The sequence below is a fragment of the Protobothrops mucrosquamatus genome, unplaced genomic scaffold (assembly GCF_001527695.2).
Source record: "Protobothrops mucrosquamatus isolate PMUCROS unplaced genomic scaffold, P.Mucros_1.0 scaffold25, whole genome shotgun sequence".
Lineage (NCBI taxonomy): Eukaryota > Metazoa > Chordata > Lepidosauria > Squamata > Viperidae > Protobothrops > Protobothrops mucrosquamatus.
Genome location: NW_015386410.1, coordinates 1,607,247 through 1,618,519, shown reverse-complemented (window position 1 = coordinate 1,618,519; position 11,273 = coordinate 1,607,247). Strand labels below are relative to the sequence as shown.

Sequence of the window (11,273 nt, the reverse complement as noted above, 5' to 3'; positions counted from 1 at the left end):
CTTTCACATGCCTAGTAGGTTAGATTAAAGACTTGTCAGGCTGTGCTAAGGCAGAAACAGAACTCCAAAAAAACAACTCTGTATTCTTTTTTTTAAATGTTCGGTGTTGGTAGATACAATCGTAGCAATATTTGTATTATCTTCTTAAAATCCAGATAATGTTTGTCAGCTTCAATTTACAGCAACTTTCCAGATTCAACTTTGTTCTAATGATAAAAAGACAACTACAGGATGAGAAAAATGACTTCAGTCTTGCGGGACCTTTCAGACCATGACATGGTGCACTTCATACAACCTCAGATTGTTGCTAGAACACTACCAGGGGTGAGACAAAATAACAGTACTTAATCATGGCTTCTATATTTGGGATCACATATAGTCTCTGAAGCAGTTTTAACTTCAGAATTCTTTCATAGTGCTCTAAAATTATAATTAGGAATCAAAAAGAGGCTATGATAACACATATTAGGATAGGTTGTACTATATCAGCAATAACCATAATATTTTTATTCTCAAATATAATCCAGTCCTTTGATTTATAAACAAGTAGATAACCTGTGACCCATTGGGTCATTTCAGAGATATTTCCTTATTAAAACAAGAAACAGAATGGCCATGGGTAGGCAAAAAAGAAGTGAGAGTGGGAGCAGCTTCTGACTTCCTGCCAGCTTTTTCATTGACTTTCCTTCTAGGAAGCTGATCTGCCTGCCTTCTAGTTTTCCTAGCATTTGGGTCCACATCCCAAATTCTGTTATCTGAATAATAATTACATATGTCTTATACTATTTTCACTTAGTGTAATCATTTTGTATACAAATGTGACTACCTCACTTCCATACTACAGTATTTGTAAAATAAGGTTTGTTATTTTGGTTTTTTAATTACGATCAAGCTATTAAGTTCAAAGCCACAAATGATGATTTGAATAAGATTAATGTCTGATGAAATATCTTAAATATAGGGAACATTTAAAGCGCAAGATGCTGACAAATTCCTATCAAATCTATGGAGATCTTCAAGGCTTAGCCTTGGCATACTGTATATACCAAAGGCATGTAAGCTGCATGCAGTCTGTTCTCGGACATGAGTATGGTTCAGCATGGGCTCAAGTCTCCAATTTCCTGAGTTATTCACAAGCTTTTTATTGAGCTGCTTGTCTTGAGGAAGAGATGAGATAATTATGTGCCTCCCTGTCGATAGAAAATTCAGGTGAATAGCACCGTGGTGGACTACTTGGAAAATTATTTTCCACCATTGTTTTTCTTCCTTGTTTTAGCTGTGCTATAGACAGTATGTATATCCTTTGGGGCAGAGGTAACGCTCTGACCTTCACAGATAAAAACGGTTTCCCTGCTCCTTATGTTGGCTACAGAAGAAGTGAATGATCAGGTTGATTTTTCTCTCTGTCTCAGTGCAAATTCAAAAGAATGATGCTTGATCAGTTACAAGAGTTGATTGCAAAAAATGTATTCCATGTAATGCACATAGTATTCAAACATTTGTATTAACATGTCCATTTCTTTCTCTTGCTTCCTTGGTGACTGAAGGATATCAAAACTTGACAACCTCTTCCCAGATACATTGTATTTTTAATGATAATGGGGCAGTCTGCTGCTTTGGCATCACTGTTGGTGTACTTTCTTTTCTCCAGTGTCTTCTCTTTTTAGGCTGTGATGTCTATGATACTTGCATTACTAATCACAAGTTCAAGTATGCTATCCTTGTACTGGATGTTACTTTCTCTAGTGAGTAACTTTTTTGTTATTTTGAAAATAATCATAGGGTTAAATTTCAATATTTAACAATAATTAGCAGATAGCTGATGCCTGAGAACCCCAATATTCTAAATATTTATAGAGCTATTAAAATTGTTCTCATATTTTCTCACTCCTATACTATCCCTCCAGATAGCAAGCCATCACAATCGTGATGTCTCCCAACCACCTCTCCCCATTGAAATCACAATTTCTATCAACTTGAAAATGTCAACCTTATTTTACAATCCAACTGCTGTTAGATTTGATCTACGTTTGACCATGTTGTGATTATACTATTGCTGATCTTCCATATGCATCTATCCAGTTATTAAAATTTGTTTCAGAGGCCCTTCTTTGGGTTCCTTTATTATTTGTATTGGCAATAAGCAGTGATGAAAATGGGCACATTTCTAGGCTTTGTACCTTGTTTCCAGGGAAAACAAGTTCTCTTCCATGCAGATCTTCTATTAAAAAAAATCAAAAAATTTGGGACCCACTGTAATTATTTTATTGCTGTTTGTTGCCTTTATTTATTGTTTTTAATATGTCTGATAATTATCTATAGATTTGAGAAGCTAAAGGCTTCTTTTTCTTAATGAGGCAACAGTACAGAGTCAATAATTGTGGAAAGAAGAGATAGAAACTCTGTTTTGCTCTGCCCACTTTGCAGTTTTAGGGCACTTTATTTTTTTTTATCTTGTTTTCTGCTCTTTTAGCTATTTCAAACAGCTTTCTTTTTCTCCCAAAAAATGTATGACCTTATGATAGTTTATTTATTGATCTGACTGATGGTGTACACTTTCTTATTAATATTTACAAAGGATTAACTACATTATTTAGATTATAAGACCTAGCTCTATAGAGAAGGCTCTAGTGTTGGGAAAGGTGGAAGGAAAGAGAAGAGGATGACCAGCAGCAAGCTGGATGGACTCAATCATCAGTGGGTGCACTGATGAAACACTTTAAAGACCATATTAGGGACTGACCACTATGGACAATTTTTTAAATATGGTTGCTAAGAGTCAACAACTTGATCATCATACAGTTACTCATTACTTAATGACCAGTTGCTTAACATTTGAAGTTATGAGGGACTTCAAAACTACTTTTGATCCATCTTTGAAGTTCTGACTGCCACACCCCCTCCTTGTGTCACATTTCAGGCGCTTGGCAACCAGCTCAGAATTAGACCAGTTACAGCGTTCCACCAACACATGAGTGCAATTTGCAATGTTTTTGCCATTTTCTAGCAGAAAACGGCAAAAAAGGCCCATTAGATATGCTTGATGCACTTAATGATTATGTGGGGGTTTTTTTAACAATCATTTGATTTGCTTAACAGCCACAGTGACTCACTTAACAACCATTGTAAAACCAGTTGTGAAATTGAGTTAGGTCACATGGTAATTCTCTTAACAACTGCAACAATTTATGACTAGAATTCTGGGCTCAGTTGTGGTTGTAAGTTGCGGACTACCTGTAATCACTTTTTAAATATTTATACAATATATCTTTATCACACTATCTTTTACACTAAGGAGTTGTTCTGGGGCTGGATAGTGAAGAGCAGTACACTTATTAAATCTGTACCACTAAGTGATATATTATCTTCATTTTTAGAACAGAAAATGTTTCAAAAATAGATTACAGATTCAGATCCTGATTCGATTCCTTAATAGGAGGATGAGTTTACAGTAGTCCTTTATATATCATCTTTATGAATAGACCCAAACTTTTCATAAAATATTTTCATATTTAAGACTATAGTTCAGCTTCTATCAATCAAATCATATTTAAATCTTATTTAAATAATTTTGGAATAATTTATTCCAAAAATATTTTAATATGTGCTGGTTTGAAACTGAAACAAAGCTATTGTTGCACAAGTCCAAATCATAAGAGTTAAAGAATCCTCAAATTTCTTACAGTACCAACATAAAAAATCTAATATCCAATAATTTTTAAGTACTGGTGGTCTAGAAGTGTCCTTATACAGGGTATGACAAAGGAATTTAAAAAATGAAAATACTGTTCCCCCCCCCCCCCCCCAGATACAGCAGTGGGTCTCACAGGGCTTATGCTAACATACAACTTATTTGTTTGTGTCTCATTCTTAATCATCTTCTTTCCTCAGTGACATGGACATGCCTGTGGTTTATTGGATTCTGTATTCTAGCCAATCAGTGGAACCAGTCAACTCACTCCTACCTGCTGGGAACTAGTGCTGCACGGGCTAGCATTACCTTTGCCTTCCTTTCTGTTCCATGCTGGGTGAGTCAGTCAAGTACATCCATTATTATTTCAGAATGAGTCTGCCATGGAAGCAGAGTACATTCCTGCAGAGTATCATTAGCCACAAAGATAATTTCACTTTATTAAAGCCAAATGAACTGCCTTAAGGAAGCATATATCATTAAATCAGATGATAAACACCATAATGGATGGTGTTTACTTGTCAATGAAATTATTTTTTTAATTGTAAATGTTTGGTTCAGCATGCAAAATATATGTATTTGATCATTTCTTAAATGTACTGCTACAATGTAGGTATTTCAAAAGAATGTATCAGACTGAGCTAAATCAAACTAACACTCCTATGTAACATTTAGATTTGGGGTGGTTGCCAAATAGACAATCATATTATAAACCTAATTATCTTATGATTCCGCAGATATCACTGAACTACAATTTTCTAGTAGCCTTCACTAGAATGGCTGATTACTAATAGAGAAGGGAGATGGCAGTTGTAGTTAAGTGACATTTAGAACACCACAGGTTCTGTACCCCTGCACTATTCTCAGATTTTGTCAGAAGCTTACACAAGATGCCTCATGTTTGTGTATTGAAATAATATACATTTTCTGTTACTATTTGCTTTCTGCTGTTTCTGTATCTTCCATTGTTTGTTGGCTTTCCTTGTAATTTTCTGTACTGTCATACTTAGAGGTCCTTGGTGATCTCTGAGCTTGGTTGTTTTCTTGCAGATGTTTCATTACCAAACTAGGGAACATTGTCAGTGGTGATAAAAACAAGCTCAGAGAGCACCAAGGACCCCACAGTTCAACCCTGAGCTACAATATTCTCTTTTATTGGAATCATACCCGGGTCACCCATTTCCTGCAAAGATTGCTTCCAGGGCATAAATAATTTTGCATTACCATGAAATGGGCCCCTAATTCCTTTAGACTGGCAATTAAAGTTGATGGTTCATATTGAAGACATCAAACCGACCTACACTATAAGCTAATTTTCTGGGATGTTAGTATTTTAAGTATAGAAATACAACAAAAAGGAAAATCTGCCTACTTTCTGTTTCAAAACTTTAAAGTTACAATCTGGTTTCTTTAATTTCTGGGAATGAGAAAACTAGCCCAGGAATGAGTTCTGAAGTAGGTTTATTCCTTCATTTGTTATGGAACTGGGTGACTCACATTTCCCATCAAAAATATAGAATAAATCAGGAGGAGTCTTCATGTACAAGCAATGGTAGTACTCATTTATTTACAAACTTGGCACAGAAGAAAGTCAAGCAATTCAGAACTCAGGCTAGTCCATGAATGATGTTCTTTAACTCAGGAAGACTGAACAGTTAACATACATTTCTCCAGCATGATTGGATGGAGAATTCACCAATGGGTTATCTTAACCTTCCTGCTCCAATCAAGACTAAGTCATCATGCTGAGAAAAGGTGTTCAGGTAAGACAATGCCCCTTTACATCCAGCACGGACCATATTGGTAACAACTTACTTGTCCTCCTGCCAAGCTCAGAACATTTTAATTCCCGCTGCTTACTCTGCTAGTTTACTAAGTACATTTTGCAGAAAGTACACCTTTGATCAAAGTCTTAATTTAAAGACTGCAGAGAAATTGCAGATTTTTTGTTAGTTTCCCTCAGTTATGAAGAGAGATGATCACAATTAACAGGAAATTAATGAATTGAGACTGAACTCTGTAGAAGCAATGTGGATCTTTCTTCTGCAAGTTGTGTTTTTCTGAGTGCTTTATAATTTTATCACCAATTTAACCAGATGGATTGTTATGCTTTCATAGTTTCCTGGATTCCTTAGAGCCCTTTTAAAAGCTTGGTGGTAATAAACTGCTTTCCAAAAGTTGAGTATAGGGGTAGTTAACACGGTCAAGATTGTAAAAAATATACCCGTGTCTAAAAAAGTTACCCCAAAAGAAGATGACCCTGAATTGTAAGGTACTTCAAGGAAGAGTACACCGAAATAAACAAGTACAGGAAAAATCCTATCATATATCACACAGAATTAATACAAATTTAATTAATGGCTGCTGATTATTATTTTTTTCTGTTCAATCATGTCTGATTCTCAGAGACTACCTGGACAAGTCCCTGCAGTTTTCTTGATGCACTTTTTTTTTCAAAAGTGACTTGCCACTGCTCCCTAGGGCTGAGAGAAAGTGACTGGCCCAAGATCACCCAGTTGGCTTTGTGCCTAAGCCAGATTAGAACTCAACAGTTTTCCAATTTCTAGTCTGATGCCTTAACCACTACACCAAACTGGCTCTTGATTTAAAATTAATTGCCTGTAAAATAAGATACCCAATTTATTTTTAAAATATCAATCATCTGCATCTATTTATCACATTCTACTCCATCTTAGGAGAAATGATAAAAAAGAAGCAACCCTTCCCACCTCATGCTAGAATGAAAATGGGGAAAGGCTAAGGAATAGATGTATGGGGAATGCAAGGAAAGAAAAAGGGGGAAATAAAACTGGAGATGAAGTGACGGAAAGAGATAATTGAAAAAGAAAGGAAAGTTCAAGATTTAGGCATTACTAAAAGCAGGAAAACAATCCCTATTAATTTTTAGGAATATTAATTATTTAAGAATATTTCAAATAATCAGTCACCTGTGCCTTTCAGTAACAATGGTATGAGTCATTGCAGCTTCTGCTCATTTGTTTAATAGCAATATGGAAAAACCCCTTCCTTTCCGATTTCCAGATAATTATTTGGAGAAAAGTATAGTTTTATTGGGTAAATACAATTAATTCTTTTTCCCAGTACCACTACCTCAACTAAAAATCCCTTAAATCTGTTTAGTTGAATTTATGCATGAATAAGACCACTTTTCTTAGCAAACCAACTAGGAGTCCCTAGAGCTTAGCATTTTTCTTGGTAACCTAAATTTTCTTCCCAGACCTTACAATTACATTCTCCCACCTTATCCTGAATTCTTAAGCATTATCTTGCAGCCTTTTAAGACAAAGAATGATATAGTAGTCTCTACTGTACTATGTATCCCAAACATGGATTATTAAAAGCCTCTTTCCTTGATAATACATTGACAGATCTACCATTCAGCACAATGTAATATTATTTTAAAAATATTGCACTGCCTACAGAATGTATGGATTTCCGACAGATATGGGAAGAAAATTATTTTTTCAAGATGCGGTTCTTGGGACAACATTAAACATACAGTTATTACCACTTTAAGCAAACAAGATTTAACATGAGAGATCAAGCATTTGTAGGTCCATATTTGGGTGTGCTGCTGCTTGTCTATTGTACATACACCCTGAATGTCAAACTGTATAGACTGTGTGTCAATGGCCAGAAAGTATTCAGACCACTTCACTGGTTCATTCTACCTTCTACTGTGAGAGGGATCTTGGAGTCCTAGTGGACAATCACTTAAATATGAGCCAGCAGTGTGCTGCAGCTACCCAAAAAAAGCCAAAACAGTTCTAGGCTGCATTAACAGAGGGATAGAATCAAGATTATGTGAAATGTTTTCCTTCAACATAAAAAAAAACACATCACAAATACATCACAATTGAAACCCCCCCCCACCCCCCACCCGGACTTCCCAAACCTAATCCCAGGATACTATTCAACTAAAAGTAACCTTATATTAATATCCCTAACTCCACAAAGTGTTATTCTACATAAGTAGGTGAAAAGTATCAAATCATCGCCATTTTGAGTTCACTTTTCCACATTCCAACTCAAAGACGAGAAGAATATATTGTCCAAGTTAGAGTATAGTCCAAAAATTAAAAAACAGACTTCCAGGGTCGGTTCGTCTGCTTATACGGAACTCACAGTTATCTTTAAGTCGCAGCGGTGACGGCAGCTTCTAGCTTCGCTTATAGCGAAGACGTCCTGGATCGCGGAGAATCCCNCACCTACATCGTCCACAAGGGACGACTCGGGAACTCAACTCCTACCTCGGGCAGCTCACCTTTCCCCCTATGCCCAGGGGAAAGGTATCAAGCCGTTTGACAGCTGATGCAGGCTGTCAGAACGGCTTTTACGCAGAAACAGGCGGGAGCAGCAAACAGCTGCGTCCAGCGAAGGCGCCTGCCACCGGAAGTCCTCCATGTGAAATGTTAATAACACTTTATAATGCCTTGGTAAGGCCACGCTTGGAATACTGCATCCAGTTTTGGTCACCACGATGTTAAAAAAGATGTTGAGGCTCTAGAAAAAGTGCAAAGAGCAACAAAGATGATTAGGGACTGGAGGCTAAAACATATAAAGACTGGTTGCTGGAAATGGGTATGTCTAGTTTAATGAAGAGAAGGACTAGGGGTGACATGATAGCAGTGTTCCAATATCTCAGGGGTTGCCACAAAGAAGAGGGAGTCAAGCTATTCTCCAAAGCACTTGAAGGCAGGACAAGAAGCAACGGATGGAAACTAATCAAGGAAAGAAGCAACCTAGAACTAAGGAGAAATTTCCTGAAAGAACAATTAATCAGTGGAACAATCTGCCTCCAGAAGTTGTGAATGCTCCAACACTGGCAGTTTTTAAGAAGAGATTGGACAACCATTTGTCTGAAATAGTACAGGATTTCCTGCCTGAGCAGGGGTTGGACTAGAAGATCTCCAAGGTCCCTTCCAACTCTGTTATTCTATAATTCTCAGAGAGTCATAACAACTCAGAAACAGAATCATTGCCCAGAGAAGTTACATAATCACTCAGCTGGTGCATTTCTGTAGCTCTCTTAAAAGGTAAGCCTTTTCAGGAGTCTTTTTCATCAGATTTGGGTCATTGAGATTCTTTTCCCCAAAGTTTGCTAATTTCATGACAAGAATCTCAGTATAAATTGGTTGGAACTGAAAAAATATATTAATACCTATTTTTTAATATTTAATTCAGGGCAAACCCTGTTTCAGCCCAGACATCTGATCAAGTCCACTTAAATAGTAAGAGGAAACATATTCCCAGTTCCTAATGCACTAAGTCACCTTTTGGTTGGACTGAGCAAGGGCCTATTTTGAACATCAGCAGAATATGTGCATGATTTAAGAACCAGTCCAGAATGGTGTATGTTCTACCTATATGATAAAAAGGAATATCCACCAAGTGTTCATTTGGGAATTCAGTGATTTGTCATAGTAGTTTTTAATGTTAACGTTTCTTTAGTAAGCAACTAGGCTGACAGGTCTTATCTCTGTATCCAAAGTAAGGAAAATGGCCTCAGGAATACATGGCCTCAGGAATACATATTTTTCTCTTGAGGACTCCAATTAGTTTTACTGCTCTGCAAGATACAGTTGTAAAGAGCACTTGTAATTTTAGTGGTTCCAAATAATTAGTGGCCAAGGAAAATTTGATTTTAGATCTATCCATAACAAGACTGTGCTTCCTATCTATTACAAAGGACCTTCTTGGGCTTTAGTTTTTCATTGAAATCCAGCATGACTGTGACCATATACGTGACTCTTGAGAATATAATCATATAGTCATTGATATTTTGATATGTAGGAGACTTCATAAACAGAGTATACAGTATGTATTAGAGACTTTTATCATATAATGTAGGGGGGGGGGGAAAGTTTGGACTCAGTCCAGACTAAAATCAAAGATGTTCTTGCTTTCCTCAAAGGATCAGGTCCTCCAATCTAAAGCGATAGATAGATGCTATTGCATTTTCCCCTCTCTAATCCTCTGCTAGCCTAGCTGCCTAATCTTAAAGCTAATATTTTTTGAGACACAGTACCCTGCTAAAAACCCAATTGTTGATGGGAATTTGTCCTGGAATTTACAAAGTTTTACAAATAATCAATATTTTGATATTATTTTAAATTCTATGGCTTCACTTTACTCACATTTTCTCTGAATATTTACTGAAATGTACATTTTAGTTCAGGAAGTACACATATTTAGGGGGAAACGATTGCCTGTATTTGATATTTATGGTATCTTAAAACCGTATTTGGATATTTGTGGCTTGTAGATATTTGTATTTGTAGTTTTATCCAACATACATATCACATTAAGGACCCAATACTTGTTTTCTCAGTTTTCTCCTAAAAATCCTATTCTGAAAAGTTTTCTCTTTTTCAATTCATCATTTGAAGATGATTAAACTCAGTATATTTCACTTATTTCTGTTGGAAACAAAGTGGTTGTTGCAAAACAGCTGAAAGAATATATTACTTATCAAGCTAAATACGTCATCATTCCATAAACCTTCTTTACAAACATTATTTTAGAAAGGCTAATATTTTATGCATTATTATACCATATTTAGTAATATTATCCTAAACCACCCAGGACAAGATCAAATTTCTTATCATAATAGAAGATTACAGATACCTGACTTGACACCTCCTTCTCCTCCATAGGGATACCTAGCCTATATGACTGTGAAAAACCTGTGGGCTGAGCCACCTGTGACGTATAAGCAGACGCTGGATGAAGGATCTGTTGCTCTAACCACCCTTTCTACATCCACCACCACCTCTCTTCCCAATAATATGGGGTTCCCTGAAAATGTGGGTGCAGCTTCCTATCCATCCACACCTGTACCCCATCGACTAACCTTAATGAATACCGATGACTAGGCAGTTATTTGTCCCTGTAGTAAATAAACATTTTACTAAAAAAAAACACCAAAATGTCTGAAGTTGATTTTACTGAAGCAAAGCAAAAATAAAGATGGACGGACAAGCAATTTGTAAGCACAATATAACAAGTGGTCATTGTACGTTAATAATAATAATACACAAAAGCCTCATAAAGCCCGAATGTTTATCTAGATCCTTCTCTGTCTTTCTTGGGACGGCATACATACTGATTGTTTATCCCTTAAAGCCAAATTAAGGCTGTGTCTTAAAATGCTAAAAGGCTGTGTCTTAAAATGCTAAAAGTCATCATGCAGGAGGAAAAAATAATGCATGTGGAGTTGCCAGGGTATTGTGCTATATTTTCAGGAATGGATATAACACTGTGCAGGTATTATACTTAAAAACCTGTTTTAAGACATAAAAGAAAGCATGTGGGAAGAGACTAAAATGCTAAAAGGCTGTGTCTTAAAATGCTAAAAGTCATCACGGCTGACATTGGAAGATCATTTGTCGGCCGTGACCAGGGGGGCGTTCTATCAGGTCCGCCTGATTTACCAGTTGCGTCCATTTCTGGACCGGGACGCTTTGCGCACAGTCACTCAAGCTCTCGTCACCTCCCGCCTGGACTACTGTAATGCTCTCTACATGGGGCTCCCTTTGAGGAGCACCCGGAGACTTCAACT

The 11,273-nt window shown here is 36.7% G+C and overlaps 1 protein-coding gene across 1 annotated transcript; it reads left to right on the top strand.

The window, feature by feature from the left end:
• Positions 1–231: 231 nt before the first annotated feature.
• Positions 232–10,587, top strand: LOC114922258 (synaptogyrin-4-like). Its single transcript, XM_029283141.1, has 4 exons — positions 232–334; positions 1,518–1,745; positions 3,892–4,028; positions 10,369–10,587. The coding sequence occupies exons 1-4, from the start codon at positions 232–234 to the stop codon at positions 10,585–10,587; spliced, it is 687 nt and encodes a 228-aa protein (XP_029138974.1).
• The last annotated feature ends 686 nt before the right edge of the window (positions 10,588–11,273 follow it).

Bases quoted from the DNA above. Each gene is read 5' to 3' on its own strand.
- LOC114922258 (XM_029283141.1), top strand. From the start codon at position 232: ATGAGAAAAATGACTTCAGTCTTGCGGGACCTTTCAGACCATGACATG. The intron at 1,746-3,891 runs GTGAGTAACTTT...TTCTTTCCTCAG, and splicing joins ACTGGATGTTACTTTCTCTA to TGACATGGACATGCCTGTGG. The intron at 4,029-10,368 runs GTGAGTCAGTCA...TCTCCTCCATAG, and splicing joins TCCTTTCTGTTCCATGCTGG to GGATACCTAGCCTATATGAC.